At 35.5% G+C, this 22,421-nt stretch overlaps 1 protein-coding gene across 1 annotated transcript in view; it reads right to left on the bottom strand.

The window, feature by feature from the left end:
* NCAPG (non-SMC condensin I complex subunit G) overlaps window positions 1-22,421 on the bottom strand; it is a 39,514-nt gene that overhangs the window by 15,740 nt on the left and 1,353 nt on the right. Inside the window, exons 3-13 of the mRNA XM_041751214.1 lie at window positions 21,904-22,132; window positions 19,600-19,745; window positions 19,246-19,330; window positions 17,879-18,071; window positions 17,237-17,386; window positions 12,877-13,017; window positions 11,761-11,884; window positions 10,554-10,640; window positions 9,826-10,005; window positions 7,689-7,799; window positions 5,119-5,238 (exon numbers count right to left, since the gene is read on the bottom strand). Of these exons, the coding sequence (XP_041607148.1) occupies window positions 5,119-5,238; window positions 7,689-7,799; window positions 9,826-10,005; window positions 10,554-10,640; window positions 11,761-11,884; window positions 12,877-13,017; window positions 17,237-17,386; window positions 17,879-18,071; window positions 19,246-19,330; window positions 19,600-19,745; window positions 21,904-22,132 (1,566 nt within the window). The remainder of the gene's footprint in view (window positions 1-5,118; window positions 5,239-7,688; window positions 7,800-9,825; window positions 10,006-10,553; window positions 10,641-11,760; window positions 11,885-12,876; window positions 13,018-17,236; window positions 17,387-17,878; window positions 18,072-19,245; window positions 19,331-19,599; window positions 19,746-21,903; window positions 22,133-22,421) is intronic.

The following is a 22,421-nucleotide window of genomic DNA, read 5'->3' on the forward strand; positions in this document are numbered from 1 at the left end:
AATCTAAAATCTGATAGGCCTAAAAATAACTTTATAAACAACTTAAGTTGTTCAGTGGTTAACTTTTTTGATCGTGAACCTTTCAAGGAACTGAAAAGACCTTAAAACCCCACTGCAGAATAACATACAAAAAAAAAAAAAAAGAAAAAGAAAATTTTACATATATTTCACATTTGAACCTGATATCATTCACAAACATTTTTTTTTAATTTTTTTTTTATTTATTTATGATAGTCACACGCGGGGGGGGGGGGGGTTGGTGGGAAGAGATATAGGCAGAGGGAGAAGCAGGCTCCATGCACCGGGAGCCCAACGTGGGATTCGATCCCAGGTCTCCAGGATTGCGCCCTGGGCCAAAGGCAGGCACTAAACCGCTGTGCCACCCAGGGATCCCTCACAAACATTTTTAATTTACAAAACAATTTTTATCAAGGGGCACCTGGGTGGCTCAGTTAAGCATCTGACTCTTGATCTCAGCTCAGGTCATGAGTTTGAGCCCCACACTGGGCTCCATGCTCAGCATGGAGCCTAGTTTAAAAAAAAAAAAAAAATCTAGCTGTTTTTTTCAGGCAAATATTAGTAGCTAGTCCCTGAAAAAAGTTTAATGATCTCAGTTGTTTATACTACAAAAAAGGGGGGTGGGGACCGGGGGGAGGACAAACTTCAATTCTTTAAAACTTGAATTCCATGACAAGGCTGCTTTTCTATTGATTCATTTGATTTGGAAGAGAGTAAAATTGTGGAATAGTTGGGATAAGAAACATCATTTATCTTTCACATCTGCTTGAATTTGACAATTCCTTTCCACAACAGAAAAGTACATATATAAAAACAAAGACCAAAAAAAATAGAAAAAATAAAAATATAAACAAACAGCATCAAGGCTCCTATAAGCTCTGTCAAGTGGAGCATGAGTTAGCATTAAATGCTTCAGGACACTTTTAAACACTACAGTCATTCTGCCTTTCTTTTGGCTAAAATGACCACAGCATTTTTAAAAAATATTTTATTTATGCATGAAAAGACAGACAGAGATCCAGACACAGGCAGAGAGAGAAGCAGGCTCCTCACAGGGAGGACCCCAGGATCACGCCCTGAGCCAAAAGCGGATGCTCAACTGCTAAGCCACTGGGGCGTCCCCACGGCACTTATTATTGATGTTATGGCCACCAAGAATTAAAAGGATCAAAATCCATATTTCATCTTTAAAGGTTAAGTGAACTTAAATTATCTTTTGGGAAAATCCTATGGTATTTCCTTCGTTGCAATACTGGAAATATTATGTAACTGTCTACCTTTAATCTTCCTATTAGAGTTCCAACCTGACTGTAACTCACAATTTTTCAGCAACATTCTTAATGGTATATAGAACATCTTAATGAATGTTTTATCCCATTTTTAGAGAAAAAAAAATACTACTGAAGCTAGACATAAATGAATCCTTCACTATCGAATATTCTAATAAGATTCTTCTTCCACTTAAAAAAAAAGTAATGACCAGAGATCAATCTAGCACTTCAAGACCCATCTTCTCGGAAGACAGGAAATAGAAGTAGAAAGCTTACTGTACACTAATTCCTTAGCAAAACTTCTTTGAAAATACAGAATTTTATTCTCTGGACTCCTATATTAAGCCAAAAAATTTTAAAATAGTGAACAAGACTTTCTTTAGAATTACTAACAGAATCATTTGTCCCAATACCTGCTGGCTTAAAAAGGACTCTCTATAACACATGCAGATTCACTCTACATCTTGGAGCAAAACCGATGTATGGCCAAGCACTCTACATGATTCGCCTGGACAAACTACCAAAATATTTCTTTCAGTTTCTTTGAGAGAGGAACTTCACATTATTTTAAAGATAATTCTGACATTTCAAGTTTCCAAAAGAATATAATTGTAACAGAAATTTTTCTGTGACATCAGCAGCATAGGATAAATATAAACAAAGCATCAACAGGAACTCCATCACTACACATTAAAGTAAGTTGATTAGATGCCAAATGCTCCAAAAGAGGAAACTAAAACAAAACCCTGAAATTCCTTATTCCTTATGAAATTCTTTTGATGTAAGTATGAGTTTAATTTTCTTCCTCTGATATAAGCCACAAGCAATTTGGCCATTTCTAGAACATGTGACTTCCCCAAGGTTTTCTCTAATTATATGCTTTCTTTTTCTTGGTAATGTGTTTGCAACATTAAAGGATGCTCCAAGATAAAGGTTTCATGCTGAGGGAATATTCTATTATTGGTTGAGTTCAACTTTTTCTTTTAAGATTTATTAATTTGAGAGAAAGAGCATGCACAAGTTGGGGTGGGCCAGTGGGAGAGAGAATCTCCAACAGACTTCCATGGAGCCCGATACTGACAGATCTCAGGACCCTGACTACGATCATGACCTGAGCCTGAATCAAGAGTTGGATCCTTAACCAACTAAGCCACCCAGCACCCCAGAGTTGTCTTTTAATTTTTTCATGAAAATGATGTCTGTGTTGTCATATGTTATTTTCAAATTGAGCACACAAAGCACTCCCATTTACCTGCTGGCAAACAATTTGCACTTGCAGCTTTTTTATACCATTACATTTGGCAACACCAGATGCTACATGAATCACATTGTCTTTTTATATGGAGAAGTGGAGGGAAGTTTTTTTTTTTTTTTTAAGTTAAGCCAGGCCCAAATGTTAAAGACAGATATCCAAAGGAGTTAAAAGGTCAAATACATTCCACTGGTTACACCAGATTTCATCCTTCTTTATTCAGTAGCACTCTAGCCAAGTGTCTTCTCTTCCTATATTATCAATTTTTTTTTCCTTTCAACAGGGCCAGTGAGTTACTGTCTTTAGTATTTATCACAAACATGGTATAATATTCTCTATCATTAAAAAAAAAAAGTAAAACAAAATCAAAAGGCTCTTCTCTTTATCCCAAGCCCTTCTCTTGCTACCTCCCCATTTCTATTATTCCTAACAAAAATAAAATCTTAAAAGAATAGTCTGTACTGGCTATCTCCAATTCCTCTCTCATAATTCTCTCTCCAGCCCATTCTCACGAAAGCCACAACACTTCCTTATTTGCCCCAAATGGTCAATTATAAATCCTTATCAACCTGTCACCAGCACTGGACAGTCAGATGATGCTAGCCCTTATAAAATATCATCTTCAATTGCCTTCTAGGACATCACACTCCCCTTACTGTCTATTCCACCTTAGTCTTTACTAGTTCTTCATCTCCCCTTCTTTTTATTTTTATCTTTTATCTTTTAATGTTTTTTTTAAAGACTTTTACATTTATTCATAGAGACACAGAGAGAGAGAGAGAGAGAGAGGCAGAGACACAGGCAGAGAGAGAGAGGCAGGCACCATGCAAAGAGCCTGACATGGGACTCGATCCCAGGTCTCCAGGATCACGCCCTGGGCTGCAGGCGCTAAACCGCTGCGCTACCGAGGCTGCCCTCTCCCCTTCTTTTTAAATGTTGCCTAAGCCCTAGGAAACTACAAAGTTGAGATCTCAATCTACACTCATCCCTCAGGTAACATCCAGTCTCGAAGCACTGGATACTATCATAAAGACAGGTTCATCTCTCCAATTTGCACTTCCCTCCTATCTCCAAACTCACAAATGCCTACTCGATGTATCTACTTGGAACACAAACTTCAAACGTACCATGCCCAAAACTGAACTCCTTATCTCATCCACCGCCATGAAACCTGTTCCTCTATTTTCCCCATCACAGAAAAGGGCAAGTCTCTTTCCAGTTACTTTGGCTATAATTCTTCATTACCTTCAGTTTCTTTCTCTCAGATGCCACATCAGATTATCAAATTCTATAGATGTCATCTTCAAACTTAGATTACCGCCCCTTCTTGCAACCCCATTAGTCACTTGAATACTGGTCCGAGTCATCATCATCTCTTTCCTGGATTACTGCATACCTTCTTCATGAGTAAATCTGCTTCCATTCTTATACCCCTACAGTTAACATTAGGGACTGTAAACTATGGCTAAGGGGCCAAATCCAATCTGCTGCCTGTTTGCACAACTTTCAAGAAGAAATATCTTTATATAGTTAAGAAAAATAATTCCATTACATGTGAAAATTATATGAAATTCAAATTTTAGTGTCCATAAATATTAAACTACAGCCACACTAATTCACTTATATATTGTCGTGGGTCTTTTCACACTTGCACCTAAGAGTAGTACTTGAGACACATGATACAGTCTGCAAAGTCAAAAACATTTACTCTCTAGCCCTTTATTGAAAAAAAAAAAAAAAAAAGAACTTATTTGTTTATTTGAGAGAAAGTGAGAGCGAGAGAGAGAGCATAGGCAGGGGGAAGGGGAGGGACAGAGAGAAAGGGAGGAGCAGACTCCCTGCTGAGCAGGGAGCACAACGTGGAGCTCGACTTGGGGCTCAATCCCGACTTGGGGCTCAATCCCGGGGACTCTGGGATCATGATCCCAGCCAAAGGCAGACGCCCAACAGACTAGCCACCCAGGCACCCCCCTCTCTAGCACCTTACAGAAAAGGTTTGCCAGTCCCTGATCTACATCAACTCTATACCCAGTCAGATCATAATAATCCTCTACTCAAAATCTTCCAATTTTTTCCCATTTCCTTCACTGTGAAGTCTGTTAAGTCCCTAAAGATATGGACATCCTGTTGCCTGCAATTCCTTTCTCCTACTATTCTCCCTCGCGCTCAGTCTGCCCTAGCCATAGTTGCCCTGCTCCTTGAACATTTGAGACAAAGTTCTACTTCAGGGCCCCTTCCCATGTTCTTCCCTCTCCTCAGAAACATCTTACCCAGATATCTACATAGTTCATTCCCCCACTTTCCTCTGGTATTGGCCCAAATACCAAAACCAACTTATCAGTGAGACCTTTGACAAAACAGATCCTTCTCCATATCTCCACTTCCTACTCCTCTTCTTTGCTTTATCTATTCAATTGGACATTAAAGATAAAAATCCCTAAAAGTCATCCATAAGAGTCACCATCATTAATAAACCCTGGAATAAATTAAATTTAGAGCACTCATTGTATCATCACAGATTCTATGTACTTATTTCAGAAAATACAATCAAGATTTTTGTCATAAGATAAATCCTACCTGCAACAATAATACGAAGTGTTTACTTGCAAAATCCAGATTCTGTAGTCCACAGCATCCCAAGCATAAAACAGCCAGGTTTCTTAGTACAGGATGAACACTTACTATTCCAGGAAGAATCTAAATTAAATAAAATAATTTTGATCAGGATAATAAATGTATAACAGCATATTAAAAACATGGTTAAAAATAAAACTTCTGTATATTATAGATCTACTTCTTATCCATATTGTCTAACTCAATTTTTAGTTACAAAAAAAAAAAAAAAAGGTATGTATTAAATTGCTAAAACAGAGGAATAAAGCCAGAGTGAAATACAGTCTGATCATGAGACATCCCTTTCTACCTGCTAAAGTGACTCAATGGCTCCCAATGCTCATAGGACAAAGATAAAACACCTTTACACGGCATATCTCTCATTTGTGTAGGCTTTCTCGTATCATCTTATACCATGCTATCCCCTGCTCTTTGCTCATAAAATCACCTGATTTTGATCCCTTCCATTCAGTACTGTTCAACAGAAATATAATATAAGTCATAGGTCATTTTAAATTTTCTAGTAGGCACATTCAAAGAAACATGTAAAGCTAATTTTAATACACTTTATTGTACCCAATATAACCAAAATATTAACATCACAACATGTAATCAATATTAAAAAATTAAGATAATCTACATTGTGTTGTTTGTACTAAGCCTTCAAAACCCAATGTATTTTGACACTTCAAGTACATCTCAGTTTGCTCTAGTTGTTAATAGGCACAAGTTTTTAATAGCCACATGTGGATGTGGCAACCGTACTGGAGAGAGCAAATACAGAACATTCTTCCTTCCCTTTTTCACACAGCTAATGTCAAAAACCAGATCAAGGTCATCTTCCCTGCACAGAGCAACTCCCACTATTATAAGTTCACATACGACCATATAACTCTTCTTCATAGCAGTTATGAATGGCATATTCTTCTACTTGTTTATTTGATTGGTGTCCCTCTCATTTGACCAGAAGATCCACAAGGATAGTCTATATGTTTTGTATAGCATGTACACTCTATCACTGGCATTTAGTATACAGTAGATGTTCAAGAAGTATTTGTTCAATTAGTAACTTATGATTTTTATTTTAAAATGGTAATTCCATTAAAATACTATAACTCTTCCATCAAAATACCCTATACTCATTTACGTCTAATATCTTTCAATCTTTAGACATAAATTGTTTTTGTACACTTAAATTATGACTATTCAATTTTGTGTTTTCTTCACTCAAACTTGTATATCTTTTCCAGTATGTGTAGTCTTCATATTTACTACTTCCATTGTGTAATTGTACCAGTTTACCATTCTCTTGCAATAGGACCAGGCATAAAGTATGCAAATACAACTTTAAAAGTAACTACTTTTCACTAAAGACATTTGCTTCACTAAGAATGAAGCTAAATTCTAATGGTTTAGTAAAACCTACTTTTAATCAGAAGCTCTACATGGTCATAAAAGCTAATTGGTCTTCTTTACTGCCTTTATAAACTCATGACAATCCAAGGAACTTGATTTTAGATTATATCCATTGGCTATTTTTCATTAATCCTAAGTAAAAACAATTGGAGGAGAATCCTGGAAGAGTCCGGACACATTCAACACTTGAAATGTGACTATGCCAGACTGAGATGTGCTTCTGTTAAGGACTTAATATGGGGATGCCTGGATGGCTCAGTTAAGCATCCAACTCCTGATTTCAGCTCAGGTCTTGATCTCAAGGCCAAGAATTCAAGTAAGCCCCATAAGCATGGAGCCTACTTAAAAAAAAAAAAAAAAAAAAAAAAGACAGTATGAAGAACTGAATGTAAAATATCTCAATAGTTTAATATTGAGTAAATGATGCCATCAAAACATTTTGGGTATATTGGGTTAAAGATATTAAAATTAATTTCACTTGTTTCTTTTTAATTTTTAAATGTGGCTACAGAAAATGTAAAGTTACAAGTGGTTTGCATTATATTGCTATCAGACAATGTTATTTTACTAGAGTCTTGTAGTATTTATGTCCCTATGCTCACTAATGTGGAAATTACCTTTGAAGAGCTACTTAATTACATATTCCTTTAAATTCATAGGAAAAAACAAATTCCTTTCATGGGACTCACAATGTAACAGTCTCAGTCTATACAGCAAGATTCTAATACACACAGCAAGATTCTAATACTTAAATATTTCCTAATACTTAAATATTTCCTTACGTGTTTCAATACCCCTCTTACTATTCAAAGAATGAAGATATTCTACATCTCTTGGTAACATAATTTTTTCAAACTTTTTAAAGGAATAAGTATAACTTATGTATCATTATCTTAATTTATATATATCATCTTAATTTTATATACATTATACATTATCTTAATTTAACCTTCACAACATGAAGTAGCCACTATATAATTTTTTTTTTTTTTTACCAATTATATTTATCAGGTGTTTAAGATGGTTATCTTTTTCTTCTTTGGAACTCCAAGGAACATATAATTTATGAAATGAGGAAGGAGTGGGCTAAAATAAAGCCTCAAAGGCCACCAACATACCAAAGATTCAATGATGCCATTCATGGTTGCACCTATACCTGCTGAAATAGACACCTGCTTCAACAATTCATAGCACAAAATAAGACACTTCTGTAGGGTTTCGACATCATTCTAAAATGAAACACAAAATATTCCCCATTAGTAAGAATATTTTCTGCCCATCCCTTAAATGTTAGCTTTTTCAGGGCTTTGTCTAAGCATATTGTCTGTATGTACACTCTCTGGGCAATCTTATCCAATCATCCAACTCCATTTACCATCGATGAGCTAACCCAGCTATTTCTTAAGTTTCAGATCATATATACAATTACTACGTTTCCTCTTGTATGTTCCACAGGCTTCTCAAACTCAAAATGTCCAAAAGAGAACTAACTCGTTATTACCCCAGGCCCTCCTCCTCTTCTTGTGCTATCTCCATAAATTAACACTGCCATCTACCCAAATGTCCAAACCAAAAGACCTATGATATATTCTTGACTCTTCTCCCTGTTACTAATTCCTAAATAAATCTCATCCTACCACTTAACACTTTTAGTGGTTCACCATGATCCTTGGCTAAGGCAGAAAGTTTCAAATATTGCTTATACAACGACTTACAAGACCTGGCCCTTAATTTTTCCACTTGATTTACCTCTCCCTCCTCAATTCTCTAGTTATGTGGACCTAAAGTTTCACATTACTCTGGGTCTTCACACACGCCTTCCTTCTGCCTGCATTCCTTTAACAATTCATCAAGGAGAGATAACAGAGTACATTAAAAGCACAAATCTAAAGCCACTTGCCTGACTTGCCTGGATTTTAATCCTGCCTCTACAATTTACTATCTGTGTGTCTTTGGGCAAGTTACTTTTCCTCTATAAGATGAAAATAGGACCAACCCCATAAAGTTATGTAGTGAGAATCAAACACTTGCAAAGTGCATGAAGTAGTAACCACCACAGAAAAAGCATCCTATAAATGTTGGCTTACAGTATTATTTTTACTCAAATGTCAAGTGAAAACATTTCTTCCCCTGGGGAATCCAACAACACCCTACCTGGGTTAGATGCCTCTCCATAAAACCCCTATAACTTCCTTGCCTATACAATTTATTATGTTATGCTATAACTGCACTATTTATAATAGATTTATAACTCTTAAATAGGACAAATGAACACATAAAAGATCAAAGAAAGTCCAGTTAAACAGATGATATAAATCACGATAGACCATTTTTATTCATATTTTCCCAATTCAGACTTGAAGTTTATATTTTCATTTGTCACTTTAAATATGCTCCTCAAAGTTAGAACCTATAATGATCCATACTTTATCAAACAAAATAAGATACTAGCTAGAAAAATAAAATTCAAAAGTGGAGTGTTGGAGCAGAGATGTCTACAGCTAGAGAGCTCAAGGACATAGCATAACTTACAAAATGTTCCTACAGAGTAAATTCTTCCCCACCCAGCATTCTTCTTATGAGCATACTCCAACCAGCACTTCCTAAACTTGAAGTAAAATAATCATGTTTACTACAAAAGGCAAAATTCTAAAAGACCTCCTGAAAGTTAATATCAAACACAGTAATTGATATTATTCTATCTTATGTTAAAAAATGACAAATGTTTTATCAAACACAAGGAAGTTTTAAAAAAATGCGACTGCTGAAACTCAGCTTTAAATGTTACTAAATAAAATGCTTAGTGTTTCATTTAAAACAACAAAATTCCTTAGCTCTTTCTAAAAACAAAAGTGTGGTTAAGCTTTAAAAATTACATGTATAATGGTATAGTTACCACAGAAATTCTTTTTCTAGCTCAGAAAAGTCTGGAGTCTTCCACAAAAGAGAAAGATGGATAAAGCTTTAACACACACACACACAGAAGGAAAATACTAGAGGGTTAAGTTTCCTTAGCAAGGAAGAAGATAGAGTACAGAGATTACAGAGATTATTTTATAAAGCTAATTTAGGTCTTTCAAAGTCTAAAATAAAAAGGAAGAAGACAAAAAAAATATTTTCATGTTAATTCATGATACTGCTAAAAAGCACTCCAACTCCAAAGTAAATATATCTGTCAGCATTGAGTTAAAAAAGAAAATATAGTTGAGATGATTAATAACAGCTGAAAATTAGTATAAGAAAAGTTATTTATACCTTCTCTATGTGGACTTCTTTGATTTCAAGTTGCTCTATCTCTTTCATTAGATTTATTTTGGCATCTTCTAATGTTTTTATTTCTTCTTTTAATTCTGATGCTTGATTAAAATCCTGTAAGTTAATGCAATTTTCCAAAGCTTCTTTTGTCTCAATAAGCTTAACTTTTATTTCAGCCATCTAAGGAAAGATATAAATTGCTTTAACAAAAACTATTATGGGGACACCAGGGTGGCCCTCCCTTCAGCTCAAGGTGTGACCCCGGGGTCCTGGATGGAGTCCCACGTCAGGCTCCCTGTATGGAGCCTACTTCTCCCTCTGCCTGCCTGTCTCTCTCTCTCTCTCTCTCTCTCTCTCTCTCTCTTGCTCTCGTTCTCCGTGTGTCTCTCATGAATAAAATCTTAAAAATATATATATACTATGAACATCTGTAGCAAACTTAAGAGTAATATTTTTTTTTTAAAAAAAGTAATATTTAACATCTTGACAAACAGAAGTTAAGCAGAGTCAGGCATATACAAAAAAAAAAGGCACAGCCTTCCTGATCCAAAGAGGGCAAACCTTTCAAACTCCATCACCTGGTAATATCTGAGATACTCTTACACTTCAACAGTTAACCAATAATATGACTCTGTGAGAACAATTTTGAAATCATACAGGAAGAGGAATTAAAAGACTTGCACAGCTACATTATAGTCAAGCATTTATTCAATTTAGAGGAAATTTACCTTGAGTTCCTTCTTTCTTACATCAGCTGGATCAGCAGCACCAACAGTAACAATGGGTGCCCGAACCTCTGAGATGATTTCTGTAACCTGGTAAGTTATAATTCAGAGTACATGCTTTAATATATGTTCTATGTCATAAAATGAAATCAAATTGCTACACATAACTTCAAATAGTATCCACAATCTCTTTAAAAATGGAGCAAAATACACAAGTAAAAACAGCACACATTCTGCTTGCCAGACAACTTTGGGGGGGGGGGAAATGACCAAACAATATATGACTAAAAACTCTAAGATCATGAGATGGTAAACAGGCATGTATTCTAAAACAAATATAGTATCTAATTTTAAGCACCAAAAACTAAAATTCTGTCTACAATCAACTCCCTCCCTTGTTCAGCTCTGAGGGAGTTAAATATAGAAAAACAGAATACTCTTTTATTCTTCCTTTGCATATACAATACATAACTAAAGACCTTCCTTTCAGAGCCACTGGGACACAGGAGTTGGCTGATTTAGGAAAAGGCTACAGCCTAAATGAAGGTACTTAAGCAGACGTGGGATAACTACTAACTGGGAATACTTGTACACTGTAGAAATGATTTATGTGTAAGTATGTATAAGGAGGCATTGGGAAAGACAACCCCTGAATTAACCTGTAACTCAGAAATTGTATCAATTTATGAAAAGCACCGATACAGGCCTGTCTTTTTTGGCTACCCCAGAAAAAATATTGGCAATAGTATTACAATAGATAGCATTTATTTCTGTATTTACCAAGCACATGATGCACACTATATCATTGAACAAGGCAGGCTTTATTGGTATTCTCATTTTGCAGACAAGTAAAAAGGTTAATAAGTTAAATAACTTGCTCAAAGTCACAAAGCAGCAGAAGGGATCTGAACCTAAATATGTATAACTTGAGTAACCTCTCAAACACTCTAGTGACAAAGACCAATGTGTCCCCTATTCCCTAACCTCTTTTATTTCAATCTGATTCAACAAAATGATAGGAAGGAAGGAGATAACTTTTTAAATGTGTGTGTGGGAGAGATTTAGTTTTAAGAAGTTTAAAAAATAAACATGACTAAAACAAAAAGCAATTAAAGATAAATAAAAAAATACTGAAAAGAAAATAAGATAATCCTCAATATCACTGACCACAATCTTTTAACCTTTATCAACAATGAAGAAAATTACTTACAATTTGTATTCTTTTATTATCATCTACAATGATGCAAAGCAATCTCTCAACAAGAAAAGAAAGTAGGGATATTGGGGTTGTGGGTAGAGTAAGAATCTCCTGTAAAATTGCCAGTAGTCGTTTCCTGCATTCAAAAAGAACTATTTTCATTTAAACATGACAGTAGAAACCTATCTTATCTCTAACATTTCATTTATTCTGAAGATTTAATTACATTTGTCTCACTTCTTTTTTTAATACTATAGGTACAAAAGAACATGTACAGACTACGTAAAAATTTCCTATCTGCAAAAAAAAAAAAAAAGAAACTTTATAAATGACCTTACAACCTTTCATAAATCAACATGATGAAATGACAAAATATTAGAAGTGAATCAAATCTTTAACGGTATTTACTAACTCTCTGTAATAGAGGTTTTTAAGCAAAATCTGTAATTTTATTGATTTATTCTGAAAAAACTGAATAAGGAACTTGTGTTTCCATATATATGAACAACATGGACTGCACAGGTCCACCTATATGCATCCTTTTTGCCCATACAGTACAATACAATACCATAAATACAGAATTGTACTTTATTTTCTTATGATTTTCTTAATAACAGGTTTTCTCTAGCTTACTTTAAGAATATAGTATATAACACATACAATATAAAAAATATATGTTAACTATTTATGTCAATTTTTATGTTTATGCCTATTGGTAAGGCTCTTAGTCAATAGGCTATTAATAATTTGTTTTTTGAGGAGTCAAAAGTTATATATGGATTTCTGACTCCAAGAAGGGGGGACAGAGGATCAGCACCCTTACTCCCTACCCCTGTGTTGCTCGAGTCAACTATATATATGTGTATATATACATATATACACACACATATATACACGCACACATGTGTGTACATATAGTACATATATAAACATATATGTATGTATACACCCACATACCCACACCGAGTATATCTCCTACTAGATATTGTATGCATAAGAGGAAAAAGAAAACTTTATTGCACTTAAGAGAGCTAGGTTAAATATATTTAATCATACTGTAATAAGACTGTGTTTGAATACAGGATATTAGAAAAGCAAATTAGGACAAGCGCCAAAATTTAGACATACCTTCCTCCTTCTTCGCTTGTATCCAAAGACTTGATAATTAGAATCAGCTGTTGACCTATAAACTCTTTTGACATCAAATTTCCAATATAGGAAAAATCACTTTTCTTTTCATTGCTGACAACTGGGATACTCTGAATATAACTGAAACAAGCAGAATAAATAAAATGTACAATCTGTTAAAAAACATTAAACAGTTCCCCATGTGGTCAGAAAAGGGTCTTTTTCAGTTCCTATCACTTCAAATATATGGATGTTTATACCACATTATACTAATTTGGCCTAAAGAATAAACTCTATGCTATTAGGAACTTTTGCAAACAAATTTATGGGCTTGAATCAAAAAGAATTTGGAAAATATACTCAATTAAGGATTCAAATTTCTTATCGGAAATTTTCAAAAGGCAAATATTTATATCTCTCAAATTGGTAACATTACTTCAGTATCATCAGTATCTGACCCCCTTAACAAAAACCCAATTTTCAAAAAGAGCTAGTCTTCACACTCATCATCCCTAACTGATCATTATTCTTTTGTTTAGAAGAAAAGTAGGAATAATTATTTTTAATTATGCAAGTAAGCCATGAATACAATGACCTTTTAAAAAATCAGAAAAATAGAGCTTCATGAATTTGTATTATCCTGGCTTGGGGGCGCTACTAATATCTGCATTGTTCTTATTTCATTGTAGGTATTCCTTTTTTTTTTTTTTTTTTAATTTTTTTTTTTTTAATTTATTTATGATAGTCACACAGAGAGAGAGAGAGAGGCAGAGACACAGTCAGAGGGAGAAGCAGGCTCCATGCACCGGGAGCCCGATGTGGGATTCGATCCCGGGTCTCCAGGATCGTGCCCTGGGCCAAAGGCAGGCGCCAAACCGCTGCGCCACCCAGGGATCCCTCATTGTAGGTATTCCTAAATAAGCATCATCAACTACCCTTTTATGCTTATTACCTCTGCCCAAATTAAAGCCTTTTACAACCCTCATCTAGATAAAATTCAATAGCCTACCAAGAGTTCTCTTTTTTGTGTGAACAAAAAAAAAACCTAGGTAAAGGCAGAATTAAGAGTTAAAGCTTACACAACTAGGTGCCTTTAGGTTGAAAGTAATATGAAACAATCCTGATGAAAATGTCATTTTTAAATTGTCAACAAAATCAAGTTATAAGAACTGCAGAATTATGTACGAGTCCTTAATAAACTGACTCGTCTTTAAAATAACAACCAAGAGTAAATAAAAGCTCACAAATCTCTGGCCTTGAGATAGGACTTTCAATGGGCATCAGCGCTCTTTGGGTTCTAGTAGAAAACTAAAGGAAAGAAACTAGTAATTATCAAAATCATTAGCTTAGTAGAGTTGCTGGTTTCTAACAGGCAAAAAAAAACCTTCACTCATCTTTGAAGATTTTTTTTTAATTTATTTATTCACGAGAGACAGAGAGAGGCAGAGACACAGGCAGAGGGAGAAGCAGGCTCCATGCAGGGAGCCGGATGTGGGACTCGATCCCGGGTCTCCAGGATCACACCCTGAGTGGAAGGCAGGAGCTAAACCACTGAGCCACCCAGGGATCCCCTCATCTTTGAATCCTTCCTACTCTTCCACTCCAGCTTTAGCACAATGCATAGCATCAAGACTGAGGGTATTTTTTAAAATAAATTCAGAGTAATAACTTCATTCATAGATTAAGAATCTCAAACTGCATAAATACAACCTAAAATGTACCCACCAATTTTAATTACCATGAAATCATCTCTTTTTAACCATTTTTAAACACATTCATTACAATGAGAACACTCAAGAAAGAAAGCTTTTTTCTAAAGCTCTCTCCAAGAATTTATATTTAAGGTTGTTTTCTAAAATTGTGTTCACATCTCTTTTTCTTCCTCAAATTTGACAAGCCAAATTTAATATCCCTGATTTCTTCCTTTATGTGAATACTTCGGTTAACAGGAAACCTTGTTTCATATCAGAATTCTGGGTCATGGGATCCCTGGGTGGCGCAGCGGTTTGGCGCCTGCCTTTGGCCCAGGGCGCGATCCTGGAGACCCGGGATCGAATCCCACATCGGGCTCCCGGTGCATGGAGCCTGCTTCTCCCTCTGCCTGTGTCTCTGCCTCTCTCTCTATCTCTCTGTGACTATCATAAATAAAAAAAAAAAAAAAAAAAAAGAATTCTGGGTCACTACCTCTTTCTGCTACCAAATGCCTGAAAATATATTTCTGAGATTTTTCAGGAAGCAATTTTTCCATTTAATTTTGTTTCAGTACCGGAATAAGCTAATCCTATCTAGTGATGTTGCTCCAAAAAGAAAACTATTCTCTTTCTAAACTGTTCTTTCAATAATAATTAAGATACAATTTTTAAAGTTTTGTTCTTTTTAAATAAAAAGTTGATTAAAGTTACCTATTTCAGAACTCACAGATTAAGTGACAATGGAAATATAAGAATCCCTAACTTCTCAGAGCCAGGGGAACCAAGCTCCTTACCTGTTGATTTCAGTAACTAAGAATTAATCTGTGAAACAATCCCTTATTTTCTATAAGTATTTATTACTTCTATATTAATTCATATTATTAAGCACTACATCAAACTCATTGGTTTTGGAAATACTGCAACATGGCCCAAACAGCAATATGATGAATACTCTAATTATATTGAAGCTTGAAACAATTACTATTGAAACAGTAGATTCACTCATATTTTTTATGATGTTAATGAATTCAGGCTGTAAGTTTCCATTTTGGCTCAAATTTTAGATATTTATCCTTGGTTCAATATTTTGCATACAAATGAAAATGCATTTATAGTTTTGCTTCCTAACTTACATGGAATCATTCATCATAAGCAAAATATTACATTCTATACAAAAAGAACTCAGGCCTATAATTCATATTATATGGAAGAAGCTTTTTCAAAACTGCATTAAAAGTATAAAGTTAGGGGATCCCTGTGTGGCTCAGCAGTTTAGCACCCGCCTTCGGCCCAGGTCATGATCCTGGAGACCCGGGAGCGAGTCCCACGTCGGGCTCCCTGCATGGAGTCTGCTTCTCCCTCTGCCTGTGTCTCTGTCTCTCTCTCTCCCTCTCTGTGTCTCTCATGAATAAATAAAATATTTTTTTAAAAAAGCATAAAGTTAAAAATCTGCCCACCAAAATCTATGAAAATACATATAACCTTTGACCCAGCAATTCCACTTCTAGGAATCAACCCCACAAAATCCCAAACATATAAAAATGTATGGTTTAATACAACCTTATCAGTAAAAAACCAGAATCACGCTAAATGTCCATTAACAGAGAAGTAAATTAAGTATTGCCATCATACCATGGAATGATATGTTAAGAGTGTGATAAGTTTATATGCACCAACATATAATGATCACAGATATAAGTAGTTGGGGGGAAAAAAAACCAAAAACATGTATTGTGCTATGTTTAAAATTTTTGTGTATTTTAATATATATATGTAGAGAAAGAGGGCCAAAAGTGTACATTCCACAAATTGTTAATTGTAAGATAAATGGAATTGAAGAATTAGGAGATGAAAGAAAAATTCTACGTTTTTCTTCTACATTACATATTTCTGTATTTGAATTTTGACCAGAATTGCATTCATGTTTTACTTGTACAATTTTAAAGTGAAATTAGAATAACTAATAAAAAAGTGTATATTGAAAAATCCTTTTAGAAAACAAAAAGCCAAATAGTGCAGGTTTAATTAATACTAAAGTAGCCACAAAGGTTCACCTTGTCAGTTGGAAATGTATGGCCCGTGCACCAGATACAGCCTGCTGCTTGTTTTCAGTTTGCAGGATAAGAGTTATACACCTTTAAATGGAAGTTTGTTTATACATGGATATAAACATAATTTGAAAATATATACAGATGAAAATCATATGAAATTCAAATTTTAGTATCCATAAAAGTTGAAAGAAGTTTTATTGGAAAATAGTTACAATCATTCATCCCATATTTCTTTGGCTGCTTTTGCACCAACACAGCAGAACTGTCACTGTGACACAGGTCTACAAACTAAAATATTTATGCTCTGACCCTTAGAAAAGGTTTGCCAACCAATTTCAAGGAGTAACACATCACCATCATTATCAACTTTATGGAGAAATGTTCATAAGCACATCCTAACAGTTTTAAGGAAATCTCCCTAAACACACTGACTTTTTGCACTTTATCCATCCAGCACAGAACATTCTTCAGAAAGACTCAATATACATTGCTATCTATCTCTGCCTCGTCAAAAAAAAATGGTTTTTCACAAAGTCATCAAACATGGCTTTGAGGGAAGGGGCTAGAGGCTTAACACAGCAACAAAAGTACAATCCGAATAATAAGAAAAAATTTTACCTTAGTAAATACTCTGCATATACTACAGGCTCCGGCAAAATCTGCTCCAAAACTGCTTCACCTTCATCTCCTTTGGATTTCACATATTCACAAAGGACACGCCAATACAAAGCATTTTCAGGAGTTAATGTTTCCAATGGAATCAGTTGCCTTCAATTAAAAGGGAGAGAATAAGAGAAAGCATAATCTTAAAGTTAAAAATTTGAACTGAGTATAAAAAATAGGAATAAAAAGCAAGCCTGATTTATAACCAGCATCCTTTTAATTGCAAAGTCATTAATTTATCCACACACATGCACAAACGAAAATATTTAGAGCAAGAGAAAAAAAGAGTCATACAATGGGGAAGCATGTTGCAGGACTTTCCATGGTAAGCTAATGCACACATCAAAGTAACAAAATGGGGGGGAAAAAAGAATGCAGCTAAAGTAGTCCGTGATAAGGTAGCGAGTTCTTCCCCAAAGGGGATAAAAAAGAAAAGACACTCACCATGCCACAGTAAAGAAAACACAGGTGAGTTAGATAAAAGCTATTAAAACCATCTGAAGTCATCAGAAGGACTGAAGGACTGAAGGACCAGAAGGGGACTGATTCTAATTGTAGAAGTTCACGAGAATCACATTTCAAGTAAGGAACATGTACCTGCCATCGTCACTTTTACAGATTTCTGCCAGTTCGTTAAGAGGAGTCACTGAAAATAAGGCGTTGAGAGCAGAGACTGCTACTTCAGAAGAATTTTCCACATCTAACCGATGGAGCAACTCTAATATATTTCCTTCAGTGAAACGTAACCAGCTTTGGAGAAGATGCTTTTGCACCGCCTGTTTCACTGCATCTGTTAAGTCATTTGAAATATAAGTGAACAGGGGCTCCCTCTAGCTTCCATTTTCTATATTTTGTCTGTATTAATTAAATATCAGATCAATGCTAACATGAAATGGACATTTACAATAACAATGAGAAGAGACTAAGAAGAACAAAGAAAAATACGGAAGAAAAAATAAAACTACAATAATATTGCAAGAGTCACTATGCTGCTCACTTCCAATAAAAATGGAAAAGGCCCAAACCAAATACCCACCCACTCTCGCAGCCTACAAAAATATCTGCACTCCTTTTCCCCTGGATTCACTGGGCTTCAGCATTAGTCCTGACATTATGATAACGATTATTTCACCTGATGCCTGACTTCATCTATTACATGATTGCTATATTCGTAGTGAATCATACCAGCATGTATAACTGAACAAACTTTAGCTGTTAAATTCATCCTCCTAGTCATTGGTCCTCTGACAATGTTTTGAATCTCAAGTTTTGTTGCTACAGCAAAACTAAGCTGTCTTAGCCTTTTCATGGGGACTGGAAATTTAAAATATATCATTCCTCATGATGCCTGTAAGCAGTCTCTAGTTTTAACAGAGAAAAAAAAAAAAAGGTAGGAAAACTATACTAGCCTGATTATTTTTAATTGGTTTCTGTAGCACAGCACACATCACCACCAAGACATACACAAAGGGGACAGACAGCACTTCTTTGGAAGAGAGAGAGTTGAAAAAGATCCTGCCCTACCTCTGATATAAATTAGCTAGATAGCCTTCACACAGTTCCTTCAACTGTAAAACACAGCAAAATTAAAACAAACACTGTTCCTTTAACTACCAGGACTTTTAACCCTTTGAAATGTTTTCTACATGATGTACCAAGCTAAATTTTGACAGGCTGTGTCAGTGACAGACTTCCTGGACATAATTAAGGACACATGTTTTCTAAATCTTCTAAGCCTACTAAACCAAAACCTACTGACTTTTTTAAAAGATTTTATTCTTGAGAGACACACAGAGAGAGGCAGAGACACGGACAGAGGGAGAAGCAGGGTCCCTGCAGGGAGCCCAATACAGGACTCGATCCTGGGACCCTGGGGGTCATGCCCTGAGCTAAAGGCAGAGGCTCAACCACTGAGCCCCCCACGTGTCCCCTACTGATGTTTTGTATATAGAAGTCTATCTTACCTGATCTGTCATTAAGACCTTGTTGAAGGAGCATTACTCTCTGAGCAATGGTCATAGCTCTCATATGAACCTTTTCAGCTAAAACCTTAAGGAGAAAGTAAAAATAGTAAGTCATTAAACTCCATAGTCTATATATTTCATAACTAGTAATAACTCCTTCATCTAAGAAAATAACCCAGAATTTCCAAAACAAATATTTGGTAACACATTTAATGCAGTAAGAGTCTACCTCAATTATCTATATACTCCCTGTCCATAAAAATCCACAAAAATTGAAGAAATCATTATTATATGCCAAATATTTTTCAAAAGAATTTTAAGAATATGTCTACACAAATTATTAGACTTATTTACCTGATAAGCCAGTTTTCTGACAGCCTCTTTCACATCCTTAGTGCGCCCTACGATTTTTGGCAAAGTCTTTGCTGATGGCGCAATACATGATAACACTGCCCGCCTAACTTCTGGATTTGAATCATTTTCAATCAAAGTAGTATATGCTAAAAATAGAGCAATACATTTCAGTACACTAAGGAACTATTATTTACTTAACCACAGTCATAAGATAACTCACATTTTGATATTTAACAATATTTTTAAATGATAAAGTTTTTTAGTCTTACACATTTGATTTTAGTGAAATTTTTTTTTCCTATCAAGTTCTCTTAATAAGTAGGAATTTGTCAATGGACTAGGCACAAAGGCTAAACTTAAAAAACAAAAAGCCCTAAAGATTGTGGAAAATCCATCATTAAGATTATGTCTTTGCGACTCTTCAAGATCTAAAAGAAAATCTAGTAAAGCAGGCAGATGATTTTAATGTAAAGGGCTCATTATTTTGACTTTTAATGAGTCCTGAAAAAGGAAGTAACTTCTCATTTTACTCCCTGAAACAAAATCCATTTCCTGTATTTATTTATTCACCTCTGCTTCTCAAATTTTCCCCAGCTTTATAATTAAGTACATGTTGACTACTAAATATTTGTTTTATACAATATATTTTATAAATATTTAATTTATTTATTCATGAGAGACAGAGAGAGAGAGAGAGAGGGGCAGAGACACAGGCAGAGGGAGAAGCAGGCTCCATGTGGGGAGCCCAATGCGGGACTCGATCCCAGGACTACGGATCATGCCCTGAGCCAAGGGGAGACACTCAACTGCTGAGCCACCCAGGCGTCCCTGTTTTATACAGTATTATGTGTACCATTTAACACCAAATATTTTAACTATCATCGGTTACCAAAACTGATAATAAAGCTAGTAGCAGGGACAAAGAAAAAAATGAAAATGTGGCCAAAACATAGTTAGGCATATATGGACAAGTGGAATATAACTATCTTTACGAGGCCAGAGATAGAGAAAAATTTCGTAAAGATAGAAAGCACAGATCATGAAGAAGAAGAGGAGGAGGAGGAGGAGAAGGAGATCATAAAGGCAGAGACTGATTAATTTTGACATCAGGAATTTCTGTCCAGCAGAAGACATCCTAAAAAAAGTAAAACAAAGAGCTATCTATCTAAAGCTGAAAGATACCTACAATTCACAAGATCCAAAATTTCTTTCCAGAACAAAGAACTTCAGTAAATCAATAAGACAAACCAACAGAAAAATGAGAACACATTAATAGGCATTATATAGAAGGAATACAGGGGATCCCTGGGTGGCGCAGTGGTTTGGCGCCTGCCTTTGGCCCAGGGCGCGATCCTGGAGACCCGGGATCGAGTCCCACATCAGGCTCCCGGTGCATGGAGCCTGCTTCTCCCTCCGCCTGTGTCTCTGTCTCTCTCTCTCTCTGTGACTATCATAAATAAATAAAAACATTAAAAAAAAAAATTTTTTTTTAAATGTAAAAAAAAAAAAAAAAAAAAAGAAATACAATTGACTGTTAAATATATGGAAAGATGCATAAAAAGGAACTGTATCACACACACGACCAGATAAACAATTTTAAAATCTGACAATATCAAACATTGGAAAGAATATGACCGATGAATGCTTTTCTGCACTGTTCCTGGGAATATTAATTGGTAAACTGTTTTGTAGAACACTTGTACCTTACCTAATAAAGCTGAAATGTACACATATCCTAACATGATCCTAACAAGTCCCCCTTAGGTATATACCCTAGAAAAGCTCTTTAACCTGTGTACCAGAAGTCATGATAAGGAAATTCGCAGTAACACCATTTTTTTCAGGGTAAAATAACTAGAAACCAGACGGTCAATATTAGAAATAATTAACTGTGCTATATTCGTACAACAGAATGCTGTAAGACAGTAAACATCAACATGGATGAATGTTACAATTAGAAATAATGATCCGAAAGTGCAAACAAATACAACTCATATAGTGCATAAATGACAGGAGATACATACATTTGTCTAAAGACAAGAGAATAATTAACTCAAAATTCAGAATAATCGTGAACTCTGACGGAGGGTAGGATGGGAGGTAGGGCAGACTTCAAAGGCACTGGTGAATGATGCTCTTTGGCCTACTTTTTAAGTTGGGTAGGGACTACTTGGGTATTTTTTTTAAAGTCATATATGTACCCTATACCTTTCCACACAAAGAGAGAATCTTTTAGAAACCCTGTCTACCAAGAGTTTAACAAAGTCAAGGAAACCGAAAAAGAGTTTAGGAAGCTACACATACCATTAACCACGGGACAGTCATCATCTTTGGGATCCTGAAGTCGTGAAAGAGCCAGAACTGCCTGTATCCTCACATTTGGAATTTTATCTTTCAACCTAATCAGCATGGCTTCATTAATTTGATCAAACAAATCATCATCAATCTGGGCATTTTCTGGCATGCTTCCCAAGAACTTGCTTATGAGCTGGCACGCTCTAAATCTCACTGCATTGCTGTTGGCTTCGTGAGACTGTAACGGGAACAAATTAAAATCTATTTACAATCACAGGAGTCCTGTTCGGAATTCGGGAAGTTACAGAGTCATTAGCTACTTGCAGAGAAAGCGCCCTGCTGCCTTGATCTGCCTGCACACGGTGAGGCTCCCCGTACACACAGTCCAAAGGAAGTCTGAACCAAATTACCAGGGCACACTCCCCTCTGTAGGAATCCTCACTTTATTTCTAAAATAGGCAACTTGGGGCAGCCCGGGTGGCTCAGCGGGTTAGCACCTGCCTTCAGCCCAGGGTGTGATCCTAGAG

This window comes from Vulpes lagopus, chromosome 4 (genome assembly GCF_018345385.1).
Source record: "Vulpes lagopus strain Blue_001 chromosome 4, ASM1834538v1, whole genome shotgun sequence".
Taxonomy (NCBI): Eukaryota; Metazoa; Chordata; class Mammalia; order Carnivora; family Canidae; genus Vulpes; species Vulpes lagopus.